The following is a 16,961-nucleotide window of genomic DNA, read 5'->3' as shown; positions in this document are numbered from 1 at the left end:
TATATAAGATATAATACTTGAGGAAAATAAATAATTATTTATGTTTTATTGTTCTTTTGATAATAAAAAAATTTCAAATTAATTTCAGTTATTCCTCGACATTGATCTTGAGCAGTGAATTAACGGGAGGTATATTTTTTTATCAAACTCTGCTATGGATACTATTCTATCGGCTAGACGTAAGTATTTTTTTTTACGACCAAATTAAAAAAAAAATCTTTGGCTTTACTAACAACTCAGACTCTCGTATAAAAATAATTAAAACTATTAAAGTTTATTTACAATACATACATTAGATAACTTAAAAAAATGTAAATAATAATAAACATGTGGGTAATTTATGTACACGATAATAATTAGTTTTTATTTTAATAAACTCTTGATTGTAGTATAGCTTTTTGAAGCAGGGACGAAAATGTTTGATTAACTTCGTGGCAAAGTATTTCCGCGGATTTATCACCGAGTGCGGCTTGTGCTGAGCTGATTCTCCCCAGCTGCAGAAGAAGTCCTGTGGTATCTTCGGCAAGCGGCGGAAACGCTAGACAAATTCGTGTCAATGCTGGCAGAACTGGCATAAAAAGTACGACGCGTTCTTTGGCCGGCAATACGCCCAGCAAAGTGATGAGTGTATTTATTGCTAATCGCGATACACTGAGTGCTTTTGGTAGCGCGTACTGAACCGCGAGATGTGACGCTAAATCAACAGCAAAAATTTGTTTCTCTGGTTCTGGTTGCGACAGTAGTTCTGGTATCCAGTCTAAGCAAATATGCATCGATGGTATCCCGGCTACTGTTATCGGCAATAAATCCCGCGGGTATCCCTGCAAATATATTTTATAAATAAATATTGTTTCCAGTCAATTAATAAATGAATAATTAAACATATTACCTGAAAATGTACTAATTTAGCTAGTGAAGGGTCAGTGATAAAGACTTGATGTAAATAAGAACAAACGACACTGCGTATTTCACGCAGTGACCACATTTGTCCAGGAACAATACGATCTTCTTCAGTCTCCAGGCAAGCTTCTAATAAAATCTGTACCGCCGCGCTCTCCTGTCCAGCAACCAGAGCAGTGCGTAGGTCCTCGCGCTCGGATTCGTTTGTTAGCTGGCCAACTTTTTCAGTCATAGGTCGGTCTTGCATGTGACGTGACAGCTGTGACCTCGATGCCGCCAGCGTCGCTTGTAGAATTCTTATCATAGAAAAATACAAAATACAAAATATTTACTTTCAGCAATTGTAATTATCATAATCAAACAACTCAGCTGATAACATTAATACTTAAATTATGTTACCTCAAAATAACAGATAAAACTGGTGCGCATCTAAATACTCTTGCATCACATCTCAGTACTTGAAGTGGATCAAGAACAATATTTTCCTGCGTCAATCTTACATTTTGTACCGTCGGAATTTCCATCAATAGCGCGTTTATTGACATCACCCACAGGCAACGTGGTAATACCGTGTTCAGTCTCAGCCATACTTGTTTGTACAGTTCTAAAAATAATTACACAACTCATTAATACTATTATCAATAAATAAATTAAATGATAAATTACCTTGAATGTAACGCGGTACTTTTTCATCAAGAATCGTCTTAAAATAATTGATGATACTCTCCGAGTACCTCCATATTTCCGTAGGTTTCATAATCATCATTTGCCTCAAGACTCGTCCAGTCCTACTAGGACAGATTTTAATATTTTTAAACGCCTCGTTAACCGTTGTCTCATTAATAACAACGTTGTCATAATTAGCAGCCGTCGAGTCAATATTAATCATCTCATCGTCAAGCCAGTCGTCAACCAATGACAGGTGGGGAAAATGCGTTGCCAGTAATCTCAGTAACGGTGAAAATAAACTCGCATAATTCAATTGATCCCGCTGCGCTTGTTGCAGTAAATATTTTATCGGCAATTCGGATAAAAATTCAACGGAGTAACTCTTTACTTTGCGTCCTTGTGACAAATAATTTGGCATGTTCATCATCCTGACATCCTCATACAATAATAAATAGTATAAGAATAATAATTGTGATGTCAATGATGATTTTGTAGTATCAACATCCATATTCTCAGCATCAGTGTCCATGATACTCAATGCGCTGCGTTTAGATGATTTGAAATTAGCGCCAAATACGCTGTTTTGAAAAACCCGGCGAATTTCATCTTCAGTTATCGGTTTATTTGTGTGCTCTGTTGTCTTGCTGCTGGTTACTAAAATAGAATTTACGTAGACTTCGACCAAAGCCGGAAGTACCGGATGCAGCGGCGCAGTGCTGTTGCAAATTTGTCGGTAAATCCAATTTTTAATTGGAACGCGATGCTTTGAGAATGCCCGTGATTTTAGCAACTGATGAATGCAGTGTACTGGCAAAAATCCCGGTATGCTGGCATTCAAATTAGCGGTAACTGGAACTTTGACAGCATGCGCAGTGACAACTTGCTCTGTAAAAATGTCTTGCATAAATATTTGCTTCATACGAGTCAAGTTGTTGGGCCTTATGGGAACTTTCATGCCCAGGGTCGCACAGACAAGTTCACAAATAGCTGAGAGTTGGTTACTGTGAAAATGAATGGCCATGAGCAGTAACATTTCACCAAAACTTGCAGTAACACCACTGGCACTTTCAAAATAAGCTTCCTCGCGTACTAACCACTGTACCCACTCGATACTTCGTTTCTCCAGCTGATGGTGTCCTATCAAGGACGGGCAGGCAATCAGCATGCACAGACCCAGAGATACGAACCGTACGCCAGCTGGTGATGGCGGAGGATGGGACGTAAGTAACTGGACAATCATCGTCACCTCGTCGTCCTGAAATTTAATACCCCCGATTCCACGCAGCGCGCAGTAGAGTCGTAGCAAAGCGCTGGCTTTGACAACCTGAGACTCGGCAAGTTGACCTTCTGAGGCTGCTACATCGCTGACAATCGCACGCAAACGTGTCAGTATTTCTTCGCGAAGTGATTGCAAGGCAGTATGCGACTCCCACTTTCGTTTCTGGCCGTTGCGAATGAACATCGCGATCCAAGTGCGGACTTGTTGATCACTTCCTAGTAAAAGACCGGACACGAAAGCCACGACATCACTTTCAGCTGAGACTGCAGACTGCGAGGAGTTGCATTCTAGACTCAAAGTTATTGCCAGAGCTGGCATGCGACAAAGCTCGACGCATTTCGCGCGAATGGCCAACGATTGGGACGGATTCATACGACAGAGCATCGTTAGTGCTTGTGTACGAATTCTACCGAGTGCTGACTCTTCTTGACGTTCGCCGTTGGCTATCAAGTGGGTGCAGACGTCAAAGAAACTGTCGGGACTGTTCGCTACTACCCAGCAAATTATTTCCGGACCGTGTTTCACGTGCAGTAGAGTCTCTGCTATGTCGCTTATTGACAGCAGAGCTGGAAGTTCTGCTAACGCGATGCAGATCACGTAGCTGATCTCCTCCATATACACCGCATTGTCAAATAAATCTGATTGCTTTATTGAAAAGTCGGTGTTTTTTTGATACTCTTGGATTTGCGATGACACGAAGAGGAGTTCGCTCAGAACCAGACGGATTCGTCGGGTTGATTCACTTCGTTCAAATTCTAGAGCCAGTCCGCCTTGAAGAGATTGAGCTAGAATACTGTCTCCTTGAGTGTTACCGATTTTTTGTCTGAAAAGTTTATGCATTTTTTAATGATTCTGACATCAACGGATAGTTGACAGTTTTAGGATTTTTTTTAACTATTAAAAAAAAAATATACACATGTAGAAAATTTAAAAAACTACAGGTGCAGTTTTTTAAAATATTTTTTTTTTGAACTTATCGATTTTTAAAAAATTAAAAAATTATTTGACGTCAGCTAATAATGATACTGAATTTAGCCAACGTCGAATAATTTTTGCATTTTTTTTTTAAAGCAGTAAATTATAAAAAAATAAAAATATTTGAAAAAATTGCACTAATAGTTTTTTAAATTTTCTACATGTGCATTTTTTTATATTTTTTTTTTTGTAATTCATTTGTTGAAAATAAAATCCTAAAATTTTTAAATGTCTGTCAACTTCTGGATCATGGGTAATTTTAGTATCATATTTTTTAGCAACTAAATTCTGATGAAATTTAAATATTTAAATTGTGTTGTGGTTGTTGGTGACTGATATGGAATGTGGATAGACATGAATACTAACCTCAATTGTTGTTCTTTACGTACATCTGTTTCGAGAGCATGAAAATCAATTGAAAGCAAAGCGACTATTGAATTTACGGATTCAATTCCTGATAGAATTGTCAATATTTCTTTACGCGCTTCAACGCACTCCCTTGTGATGTCTAGAGGTGAAATTAAACTCATACGAACCAGACATGGTAACAAAGGGCGAATTTCTTTTTGTGTACACTGCGATAATTCGCGTATATTTACATTTTGTATTGCGGTAAATACGCGCGGTGATATTTGCATATTTATCTGCATTATTTGTTATTTTATTTTTATTTGTTTACTGTCATTCAAAGACAATTGATGTTGGTAGCTGGTGATTAACTAATTTGTGTACGTGTAAAATGTTTGGCGGTGTCTACTATCTACACAATTCACGCTGCGGCCCGAGAAAAACTACGACTCGGGTTGCAGACACGGGATCAAATTTTCTAGAACCTGTGGATTTAATAAAAGGCAGGGAACAATTTTCCAAATAAATAATTTTTCCCGTGACTATAATATATCCCTAGATTCTCTGTAAATTAAGGATTTTTTTTAATTAAAATAATTTCTTACGTTAAATTACACTATTATTTACAATAAATTTATGCACAGGGCATTTTCAATTTTGATGACGGTAATGTAGAAGTTGCAACGCCGTATGTGATATATATAATCAATTTTTGGCGGCTATTCCGAATATATTGCAGTATAAATACATATATACATAAATTTTTTAATTACATTTTTTATTAAATTCTTTTTTATTTCAGAAACCATACAATCATTTAAATTATCTTATAACTAATTATGCAATTATATTTTTATATAGAGAGTGAAAGTAAAAAATTTATGTATTTGTTTTAGACTAATTTATTATTAATTACTTTATAACATTTAAGCATTTTACAATAATTTAAAAATATGAAAAAATTTTTTAAATTCCATTATATATATAGCTTAAGACTTGATTACCTAGTTAGTCAATTACCTACCAAGATTTACTTCACCGACGGTTGAGTTTTTGTTCGACGTGATGTGAATTGTCTCTTTTTTTTTTAAATTTAGCTTTAGATACTTTTAAAGAGTTTGTTATTCATACTATTTGTTTTTTTCATGTTGGTAACTGGATTTTTGTTCAATTATCACATTTTACGATTGAAGTGTGAGTGTCATATCAATTTAGAGTTTTTATTTTGATTTGTACTTCATTTGGTGTAATATATAAGCTGTGGAATGTATATATATTGATATTGACCAATTTTGCTTTTAAATTTTCTTGCATTTGTTGCATTGGCTACATTTTCGTTCGGATCTCTCTTAGGCACCCCTCTTAGGCACCCCAAATAGCAGGAAGTCTCGCGGGAATTCAAATTTAACTTTAGACAGACTTTTATTTCTTTTTTTAAATGTAACTTTTAAATATACATATCAAGTTTTTTTTTATAAATGATAATTGAGGGCAATAATAATAATTATTATGTTTTTTTTTAATTGTATAAAAACATTGAATAGAAATAATTTCGAAAATATTTAGGTGTGTTGCTTAAGCAGCAGCTTATCGTAAGATAGAATAGCAAATATTTGAATTTAGATAATCAAATTAACTATTTAATTAATAACTTGAAATTTCAAATTAATTTCAGTTATTCCTCGACATTGATCTTGAGCAGTGAATTAACGGGAGGTATATTTTTTTATCAAACTCTGCTATGGATACTATTCTATCGGCTAGATGTAAGTATTTTTTTTTACGACCAAATTAAAAAAAAATCTTTGGCTTTACTAACAACTCAGACTCTCGTATAAAAATAATTAAAACTATTAAAGTTTATTTACAATACATACATTAGATAACTTAAAAAAATGTAAATAATAATAAACATGTGGGTAATTTATGTACACGATAATAATTAGTTTTTATTTTAATAAACTCTTGATTGTAGTATAGCTTTTTGAAGCAGGGACGAAAATGTTTGATTAACTTCGTGGCAAAGTATTTCCGCGGATTTATCACCGAGTGCGGCTTGTGCTGAGCTGATTCTCCCCAGCTGCAGAAGAAGTCCTGTGGTATCTTCGGCAAGCGGCGGAAACGCTAGACAAATTCGTGTCAATGCTGGCAGAACTGGCATAAAAAGTACGACGCGTTCTTTGGCCGGCAATGCGCCCAGCAGAGTGATGAGTGTATTTATTGCTAATCGCGATACACTGAGTGCTTTTGGTAGCGCGTACTGAACCGCGAGATGTGACGCTAAATCAACAGCAAAAATTTGTTTCTCTGGTTCTGGTTGCGACAGTAGTTCTGGTATCCAGTCTAAGCAAATATGCATCGATGGTATCCCGGCTACTGTTATCGGCAATAAATCCCGCGGGTATCCCTGCAAATATATTTTATAAATAAATATTGTTTCCAGTCAATTAATAAATGAATAATTAAACATATTACCTGAAAATGTACTAATTTAGCTAGTGAAGGGTCAGTGATAAAGACTTGATGTAAATAAGTAAGCGATATTTTTTCGGTCATAGGCCGATTTTACAAGTAACGTAAATTTGACCTCGAGACCGCAACTGGTGTCTGTAGAATTCTTATCATAGAAAAATATATCAGCATTTATAATTATTATAATCAAACGTTACTATTGATATATGAAAATTTAAATTGTTACCACACAAAATAAGTAGAACTGAAGTACGTCGTCTTTTAATAACTTTTGCGTCATTATATATTTTAAGTAGTTGAATGATTCTTTTTATTAGTATCCACTGGTAAATAATCGTAATCTTAACGAGTAATTACTTTCAATAAATATTTTTTTTTCATACGTTTTTTAAAAACTTGCAATTTCCCCATTTAAAAATTTTCTTCATTCTGTTAAATTGAATTAACGTCCGTTAATTATCTTCAATAATTTAAAACTGTTATTATTTATTATTTATAATTACCCGTCGCCGTCGGCATAAATTATCTCAAGATCAAACCACTCGTCAACTTACGACAGATGACGAAAATCCGTCATCACAAATCTCATCAGAAAAAATAACACGCATAATTTAATTAATCTCGCGCACTTGTTGCAATTTAAATTTAATAATTAATTCACAAGTAATTCATTTTTTTTTTTTTTTTTTTTTTTTTTCACAGAAAATTTTTCTAGAAATCAATTGATTTCCAATAAAACAATTATTTATATTTCTGCAACCAAAAAAAATATATAAGCTAAACAATTGATGTACCCAGCAGTTAAAAATACATCGTTAATAAAATTGCAAGATAATTAAATTTAAAAAATCACAAGAGTAATTGAATAAATTTAAAAATAAAATAAACTTCTAATGTGTTTCGAGTAATAAAGTGATTAGTTATAATAATTAATATGGTAAATTATTACGATAACTTGTACAATCAATTGAACTTTTGCTCGTGACTTTAATCATCAACTCGTAACAGATTAATTTTAATTTATTGTTTGTATTTATATTTTTATTTAATTATTTAAGTAAACAAATAAATGAATATTGTCATCACGTAATCAGACAACTGGAAAATTTATATTTTAAAATTATATTTTAAGTCTGTGGAATATTTCCCTAAGCTTTTTAAGCCGTTCGCAGTTCATTGTACAGTATTATTTATTATTTATTCAAGATAATTGTTGTACTCATTTTAAGCCTATTTATGTTCTATTATTTCCATAACATAATTACGCATTTTTTTTTCCTTAATTATATAAAATTTTTTAATTTATTTTAAAATTACATAAGATTTTATCTATTAACACTTAAATAATTAAACAGGAAAATAGTTAAGTATATTTCTTATCTTAAGTGTCATAAATATTATCTGAGATTTGCATTGAATAAATAAAATTAAATGATCAATTTATTATAAAGTCATACGCTCTAATACTCGAGTCTTAAAATCTTCTTAGTGATTTATTATTATTTTTTTTTTTAAATTATAATTTTTATCAATTAAAAATTATTTAATAAGTTTTGATAATTAATTTACCTGCATGGAAAAAACAGAATATTAAAAATTAATGAATAATAGTAAAAAGTGGAATCTGTTATCAGTAATTAGTACTATTATGTGTTTAATTCAAAGTATTTTACTAATTTAAGTAGATTCCTGCTGTCAATTATTTAAAAAAGTAAGAAAATATTATTTCTTTCAGGTATAATACGTGACTTGTTACTGAAAGTTAATTAATTTATGACATAATCTATTAAAAAGTAATTATTGGTCAAATTAAGAACTGCTGTCTTAGATACTGTTTTTTCCAGCTGAAAATTCCAAAAGTTACAAACTTTTATTTTATAAATTCGATATCACTGATCAATTACACACAAAAAAATAATTGATAATTTTTATCCGGATTTTCAATTCATTTTTATTGTTTGAACAATAAACCCGCAATTCATAAATAATATAATATTGAAAGCGAAAAAGTATAAGGATGATTCTCTAAACTATATTGATATGAAAAAAAAATTTACACTTTTGATTTTTAAATATCATTGTTTGAAACAATAAAATATGTTATTTTGCCATACAGATATATCCGCGCATCAGTAATACTTTAGGTTAATTCTTTCACATGCATAAGAAGGTTACAAACACAAGTAAAATTTTATTGTTTCAAACTATAAAAACTGATACGCTTAAGATATACATAAAGTCAATTGTTTGACATTGAAAATTTTATTTATCATACTGAATGTTTTTTTTACTTTTTTACTATAAACTTAAATGTTCCAAACATCAAATGTTGAAGCTGAAACGTTAAATTATTATAATTTAATTTTTTTATCTACCAAACAGTAATTTCTATTATTTGTAACATGATTTGTTTACATATAAACTTTAAATTTAAATATTTAAATTTAAATTATTATAATATATTCAATAAAACCATGAAATTATTGTTGGAAATGATATTAAATTGTGACCACATTCTAAATTTTCAGTTACAAATTACCAATTTTTATAATTCATTTTTTTGCGTGTATTAGCTTAAATATCATTCATTCATCATCATAAATAAATTTACAATATACATAAATCGAATAAGTGGTAAATAATAAAATTATAAATTAGTATACAAAATACTGATCTTTTGCTCATAAAAATATCCAAAATTTTCAACTCTTATTTTATAAATTCTATCCTATTGACTAATAATTAATATAAAATGTTATTTATTCGTTATTATAAATTAATTTATTATATATATATCCAATAAGTGGTAAATAATAAAATTAAAAATTCGTATACTAGATCTTTATATATTAATATGTACGTTTACTAAGTTTTCGGTTCCTCATTTTTAAAATTTTTCTGTTTATTTGAATAGTGATAACATAGATAGCAATTTATCGATTCTTTTTCATATTAATTTTAATATACGAAATTAAAAATTTTTTGCTCTTTTATGTGTATCAAATTTTAATGTAAATAATAGCCGTTTTGTAATATATATAATGATTCCGGTTTGATATTAGTATCGAATATACTAATTTTAAGTAAAAATAAACTATGAACTATTTAAATTTTGAGCGTCATTTTTTTTCCGTGTTACGCGCATAAAAAAAAAACTGTAATTACAATTGAAAGTAATTATCATCTTCAATAATAGAATGCAAGTAATATATATATATATATATATACATATATGTATATGAAATCCTCAGCATAACAAGATATAGAAAGTTAAGTATTTATAATCCCCTCCTTAATATATTTATCGTGAGATAACTGCAACAGAATGTATGACTATGAGTGTGCTTGCATCGTTTGTACTGATATCAGTACCTACCATTCAGAGTTAACGATACCTGCAAGCAACATCTCAAAGACCAGCTCGTAAATAATTTATAAAACATAGCAAATAAAAATATTTATTCTCAAAAATAATAAGACGCATTTGAATAAAAAAAAAAAAAAAAACAGAAAGATTTTTAAAAAAAAATAGTGTCAAAGTGATTCTCTATAAAATCCATGACTCCCCCAATAAAACCCGAAGGCAAGTTTTGTAACATTATTTTTTAAAAAGAATAATTATTAATTTTCTCAGCTTTATACTTTTAAATTAAAAATGGTGATAGGTAAAATTAAACTGTTTAATATTTTATTAACTTATTTATTTATGTGACTAATAACTATTGTGATTGTTTATATTTTTAAATAAATTCTTGACAGCTGATAGGCCGATTTACATCGACAATACACCACCATGGCTTAGACAAGAGGATTTAAAAGATATCTGTTCTACTTTTGGTAATGGAAAACTCTAACATTTTATTCTTACTTATTTACAATAATAATAATAATAATAATAATAATAATAATAATAATAATAATAATAATAATAATAATAATAATAATAAACAGTAAATACTTTAACGCATACTAAAACAAATAATTTTCAGCTTAACGTATAATCTGGGACGCTTTAATAAAATTTTTATTTAAATTTATAAATAAATAAATTATTTATAATAAATATTTACTGAAGTAAATATTTAATTAATTATCATGCGCATATTGGAAAATTTTTTTTAATCTCTTCTTTAATTATCTCTGGATGTGTCAGTAAAGATGATTTAATTGTTTACTTTCCAAACAATGATATAAATTTAAGAAGCTAGTTTCGAGATATTTCGAGAATTGATAAAAAAATATATATATAAATATATATATATATATATATATTTATACAAATAATATTGTAAAGTTCAAATTAATTATTGGCTTAATTTATTTTTAAAATTCGTCAATGACATTTTAGTTTATTATTATTATTATTGTTAAATATTATCACGGCGATTTTCTTATGATAATCTTATCGTTCACGGGTTTCACCCTTTTCTTTATGTATAATTAAACTTTCGACGTCGGATTTATAAATTAATAAAATAATAATGTGATTTTAAATAACTACCTCACGGGATATTCATTAAAAATGATGCAATCAACAGAGAAACTAGTTTCCGATTTGCAAACATCGAGAGATATTTAGATTTATTATTATTATTTAGTTGATTTATATTATTTAATAAATATTTTATGATGATAAATAAATAAACTAGTCATTTTATTATTTTATTACGCGTAATTAATTGATGAGTAAAGTTGCTTGTGATTATAAGTAATTCAAATTTGAATTTTTATTTAAATTTATTTGTAATTCGTAATTATTCATTGTTTTCACTTAAGTATTTTTATCGCAATCGACGTAATGTAGGAATTTACAACTCGTGACAAATTATTTATTAAAATTATATATATAAATAATTTAATATTTATAAAATATTAACATATATATCAAATTTTTATTATCGTATTTTTAAAAAATTATTTAAATAATTATATATTTATTTTTATAACTAATTCATTTGGAAAAAATTGTGTGTATATATACATATATATATATATACACATATATATATATATATATATATATATATATATTTATATTTACTGTAATTGTCAGTGATAATTTTTTTACGCTTGTTATTAAAACAAATTTTATTATTCACTGAGGGAAAAAAAAATATGAAGTTCACATGATTTTGAAATTCCTCATAAAAAAAAATATCATTTTTATATTGATATTTTTACAATCTACAATTTTATTCTTATCAAAAATAAGTGACATCACTTTGTCCATTATATTTTTTATTAAAAAAAAAAAAGCCTTTTAAAATTTCAATTTTCGCGCGGAATTTTTTCTATCACACCCCAAATGATTTTTAAAAGTGATAAAAAAAGTACAATCCAATATATAAATAAATGATATTTATATTCAATAATATATTATTTATTTAAAAAATTGATATGGATGAAAAATTTTTGAATTCTTGTAGAAACGATAAATTATAAAAAAAAAATAAATGAAAAAATTGCGCTGTAGCTTTTTTAATTTTCTACATGTGCATATTTCAATTTTTTTTTTTTTTTGTAATTAATTTGTTGAAAAAAAATACAAAAATTTTTAATTGTCTACTGACTTTACGATTATAGAAATTTTGTTTACATGAAAGTAATAATAAAAATATACTTTTTTAAAATACAACAGATGAAATTGAAAAAGGTGGATCACCCGATGGAATAGTTGATTTTGAACAGGCAATAACTTTAGCTGGTTACGGAAAATTTAATTATTTATTATTACTTGCGATATTGCCAGCAGCTTGGGCGTGTATTTTTGATTCAAGTTCAATGCCTTATGCATTGCCATCAGCAGAATGTGATCTTAATCTTACGCTCTTTGATAAGGGTCTGCTCAACTCTATGCCATTTGCAGGTGATTGTATCAATAAATAAATCAATCAATCAATCAATCAATAAATTAATTAATGAAAGATAAATAATGCCAATAAAAAATTACAGGTATGATAGTAACGTCCTTCATATGGGGTTTTTTAACAGACACATACGGACGTAAAAATATCCTTGCATGGGGCTACTTGATGACGTTTATTGTGAGCTTCTCAAGTTCATTTGCTCATACATCCTGGCTATTGATTTTATTCAAGTTCCTTGGCGGCATTGTGTGAGTAAAATAGATCAATTACTTGCTGTTAACTTGACAACAAATAATTACTAGTAATTAAGTGTGTCAAGATAAAACTATGAAATAACTTGGACGAGTGTGTCATCAATGATTAATATGTGATAACAATAATGATCAATCATTTAACAGGATATCCGGGCCTTTTGCTGCATTGATGTCTTATCTTGCTGAAGTACATGGTGAGAAAGAACGTACGCGGATTTACATGTGGCTCGGGGTTTTCTTTTCACTTGGAAATATATCGATGCCATGTATGTATTTTTTTATTTTTAATTATTATTTTTTTTTTAATGACTGCTAACTTCAGGATCGTAAGTTGATCAGCGTCTAATAATTTTTTGATTTTTTTTAGACAATAAATTATTGAAAAAAAAAATATTTTTAAAAATTGCACCTGTAGCTTTTTAAACTCTCTACAAGTGCATAATTTTAGTTTTTTTTTTTTTTTTTTTTTTTTTTTTGTAATTTATTTGTAAAATAAATTTATTTGTGAAAAAAATCCGAAAATTACTGTCTGCTGACATCAGGGTCATAAATAAAATTCATAATAACTCGGAGTTCACTTCAAATTTAAAAAATTTTATTTATTTATTATAAAATTAAAAAAACTTGTTATAAAAAAATTTTCAGGTCTTGCATGGCTTATACTGCCACAGGAATTAAACATCAACATATTTGATTCGACATTTAATTTGACACCATGGCGAGTATTTTTAATAGTCTGTTCAATTCCCGAATTAGCGGCATTTATTGCGCTGTCCTGGTTCCCAGAAAGCCCGCGATTTTTATTGTCGAAAGGACGCGATGACGAAGCACTGGATGTGTTACGTCACATCTATCACCTCAACACCGGCAACGATCCAAAGACGTTCTCGGTAAGTAATTGTTCTATAATTATTACAAATCGTTCGTATTGTTCATTAAAAAAAAAAAGTATTGAGAAACCGTGTGCGGTTTGCGCGGGATCATTAGGGATCTCACACGATCCTTCTTTCTCTCTCAGCTCGAGCATTAACAGAGTGATAATTGTGTCTGTAAACAACTATATGTAACTCTGTGTGTTGATTGAGAATATATACCTGTTCTGGTTCAAATTACAAAATGAGTGTCATCCAATTTCTACCAATAATATTCTGTGACTTATGGCTACTATCTTATTACTCTATTGTCTGGCTTTCATGATCCTGATCAGGTAGTAATCGGGATTTAATATCATTTATTTTAATAATAATTATTATTAACTTTTTTTTTATGGATCTTAGTATGTGAGACTGATAAATACATAAATATATATATATTATTATTATTATCATTGTTTTAATAAATAATTAATATTATTTATATTTTATTTATAAATATATAGGTAACGAGAATAAAGGATGAAGATTTTGTTAAAAATAATGGTAAGACATTGAGAGAGTGCTTGTACAATGGTTGGGAACAAATGAAACCACTTTTTAAAGCACCTCATATTTATAAATTAATACTCATTGGATCAATACAGTATTGCGGAACAATTGGGTAAATTATTATTTATAAATTTAAATGTCTCATATGCGTGATTAATTATTTAAATAAATTATTAACAGCTTTTTTGATCGTCCTTGGTAATATTTAATGCTTATTTATTATTTTTTTACAACTTTTTGTCCGTATCCCGACTTTATGAAGCTGGAAAGATGATAAATAATTAGTATATTATGCACCTAGAGAAAAAAGTAGGACATTTTAACTGACGTGTGTAATTTCCTATTTGATCCGAAAGTTTAAGTTCCTGACCTACTTGGAAGGAAGAAAGTCATTCTTTTTTTTATGAGAAACCAAATGATAAAAATTAGCGCATGCGCCATTGTTTCGCAGAGTCGAAAATTTTAACTTTCAGGACAAACATGTCCTACTTTCCTCCGTGGTGTGTACAAAATTTTTCACCGGATCTTCACCTGAAAGTTTGAATTTCGGCCATTGTGGGGAGAACTGCGCATGCGCTGGTTTTTATAATTTGTTTTCTGATTGAAGAAAAGAACGACTTTCTTCCTTATAAACAGGGTAGAAATTTGAATTTTCAAATCAGGTACAGTAAAAAATTTGTTTATCAAGAAGACAAATGCGTTTTAGATAAAGTCGGGAAACACGAAATTTTATATAAAAATTACAAGTAAACATTAAATAACAACAACCACAATCCAAAAAATTAATAATAATTTATTTTAATTATTTATAAATTTATATATTTATTTAATTACTTATTTTTATTTAACTATTTATTACAGTATGTTTTAAATTAAAATTTGAATAAATAGTGTTCTGTTGTAAAATTACTACTGTTAAAAATATACATATATGTATTTATAAAATATGAGTAATTGAAACTAATAATTGAATTATTTATTTATTGATAAAAAATTAGATCAAGTACAATAAGACTATGGATGCCGCAATTATTTGCAATGATTGAAACCTATGAATCAACGCATACTCAAGATACCTCGAAACCGTCGCTTTGTGACATGTTGCAACAGACTAGTAATAGTAATAATAGTTATAAAAATGTTAATGATTATTACAATGATACGATGACAATTGAAAAAGTCTGTGCACCAGTAAGTTTATGTTTCGAAATGTTTATAAAATTTTTAATATATATATGACTATTTTTTGTTTTAGATTTTCTCGAGTTGTTTATAATGATCTTTATATTTTACTACATTTTACTATGCTTTAGTTTACTTTGTCTGATATTATTTTAATTATTCATTAATTTTGTTATTTATTTATTGAAGGTCGTTCTTAATTCGACGGTATATTTAAATTCGATTGTTATCGCACTTACTGGAGTTATTGGATACACGTTAGCGGGGTCGCTGATTAATTGCGCTGGGACTAAGAAACTTATGGGTAATTTTTATATTTTATTTTTTGTTAAAAGTATGCCGAGGAACTTTCATATTTATTAATAATGTTATATGTTTTATATATTTTTTAGTATTTTGTTTCTTAACTGCGGGTTCGTGCTGCGGTACATTATATTGGGCTGAAGATTCCAGTGGAATTTTAGGAATTTCTTCAGTATTTGTCGCACTTTCAAGTGTCGGAGGTGCTGCTGTTAATAATGTTATTGTTGATAATTTTCCTACACTATTAAGGTAATTTTATTTTCATTTATTTATTAATTAATTAATGAGAAGAGAGGAAGAATTTTATTTTATTAACTGATCAGATCATTCCGAAATCACTCTATTGAAAATACAAACTCTTATTTACTGTGATGCTGAAGTTAGCAAACAATTAAAAATGTTTGAATATTTTTTCAATCGATTAATTAAAAAAAAAAAAATCTAAAAAAATGCACATATAGAAAATTAAAAAAGCAACAGGTGCAATTTTTTAATTTTTTTTTTTATAATTTAGTTTTTAAAAAAATTCAAAAATTAGACGTCGGCAAACTTTAGCATCCATTTGCTCCCGAAATGACTCCCGATTTTTTAGTGTTCTGTTTCTAATAACAATTAATGATATTTATTATTAATGATTAATTAGAGCAATGGCAATTTCAACAACAATGATGCTCGGAAGGGTAGGAGCCGTAACTGGTAATGTTTTGTTTCCAGTATTGTTTAATTTAAGCTGCTTAGGGCCATTTATTATGATCGGTATCGCCTGCATCGGTAAGTGTTCAATTAATTAAAATATTTAATCTAATCAATGAATCTATTAATTAATAAAATATTTTTTATTTATAGTGTGTTCGATACTAGTCTTATTCGTGCCGTCAAAATCATCAGACTTAAAAAAGTCAATAAAACTAAACGGCAAATAATTAATTAATAATTATTATTAATTAAGTTAAGTATTTTTTTTTTGATCCTTTGTAATTACTCGCAACGTACGCATTTGTATAAATAATCCATAACGTAATAACGTATTAGATATTAATAATAATATTAATTTAATTAATTATTTAATTTTTGTTATAATATAGATATTATTAATATAATAATAACAATAATTACCAGTGATAAGGTGCTCATGTATAAATTTTATACATACTTTATATGAAGTATCATAAATTAATTATTAATAATTGTTATTAATTATGATATATATTTTTTTGTTATATATTGAGATTATTGTGATAAAAATAATGTATTAATTAGTACAAATAATATGTAATTATTAATTAAT

The 16,961-nt window shown here is 28.4% G+C and overlaps 3 protein-coding genes and 1 long non-coding RNA gene across 7 annotated transcripts; 2 read left to right on the top strand and 2 right to left on the bottom strand.

The window, feature by feature from the left end:
• Positions 1-249: 249 nt before the first annotated feature.
• On the bottom strand, positions 250-4,655 carry LOC103569967 (integrator complex subunit 2). The gene is made up of 5 exons (XM_014442020.2): positions 4,190-4,655; positions 1,567-3,671; positions 1,300-1,504; positions 890-1,196; positions 250-821 (listed from the first exon to the last, which is right to left on the bottom strand). The coding sequence occupies exons 1-5, from the start codon at positions 4,471-4,473 to the stop codon at positions 369-371; spliced, it is 3,354 nt and encodes a 1,117-aa protein (XP_014297506.1). The 5' UTR covers positions 4,474-4,655; the 3' UTR covers positions 250-368.
• Positions 4,656-5,396: 741 nt separating this feature from the next.
• LOC128668763 (uncharacterized) lies at positions 5,397-6,237 on the top strand. 2 transcript variants are annotated; one of them, XR_008404411.1, is made up of 3 exons: positions 5,397-5,737; positions 5,847-5,937; positions 6,147-6,237. It is a non-coding gene; the product is annotated as an uncharacterized LOC128668763 (long non-coding RNA). The 2 variants fall into 2 exon arrangements; XR_008404410.1 differs by having other exon boundaries at positions 5,397-5,763.
• LOC106693589 (integrator complex subunit 2-like) lies at positions 6,007-7,320 on the bottom strand. Its single transcript, XM_053742398.1, has 4 exons — positions 7,147-7,320; positions 6,870-7,072; positions 6,647-6,788; positions 6,007-6,578 (listed from the first exon to the last, which is right to left on the bottom strand). Exons 3-4 carry the CDS (start codon positions 6,725-6,727, stop codon positions 6,126-6,128), a joined length of 534 nt encoding a protein of 177 aa, XP_053598373.1. The 5' UTR covers positions 6,728-6,788; positions 6,870-7,072; positions 7,147-7,320; the 3' UTR covers positions 6,007-6,125.
• A 2,657-nt stretch (positions 7,321-9,977) lies between these two features.
• Positions 9,978-16,822, top strand: LOC103570067 (synaptic vesicle glycoprotein 2B). Of its 3 annotated transcripts, none has more exons than XM_014442030.2 (12): positions 9,978-10,226; positions 10,403-10,480; positions 12,282-12,509; positions 12,596-12,758; positions 12,909-13,030; positions 13,410-13,654; positions 14,143-14,300; positions 15,187-15,379; positions 15,560-15,674; positions 15,763-15,922; positions 16,317-16,444; positions 16,520-16,822. In XM_014442030.2, exons 1-12 carry the CDS (start codon positions 10,202-10,204, stop codon positions 16,594-16,596), a joined length of 1,692 nt encoding a protein of 563 aa, XP_014297516.1. In that variant the 5' UTR covers positions 9,978-10,201; the 3' UTR covers positions 16,597-16,822. The 3 variants fall into 3 exon arrangements, with proteins under 3 accessions (XP_014297516.1, XP_014297517.1, XP_053598137.1); XM_053742162.1 differs by having other exon boundaries at positions 10,219-10,308; XM_014442031.2 differs by lacking the exon at positions 10,403-10,480.
• The last annotated feature ends 139 nt before the right edge of the window (positions 16,823-16,961 follow it).

Source organism: Microplitis demolitor, chromosome 10 (genome assembly GCF_026212275.2).
Source record: "Microplitis demolitor isolate Queensland-Clemson2020A chromosome 10, iyMicDemo2.1a, whole genome shotgun sequence".
Lineage (NCBI taxonomy): Eukaryota > Metazoa > Arthropoda > Insecta > Hymenoptera > Braconidae > Microplitis > Microplitis demolitor.
Note: the sequence above shows the minus strand (reverse complement) of the source record. Positions and strands in the feature narration are given on the sequence as shown.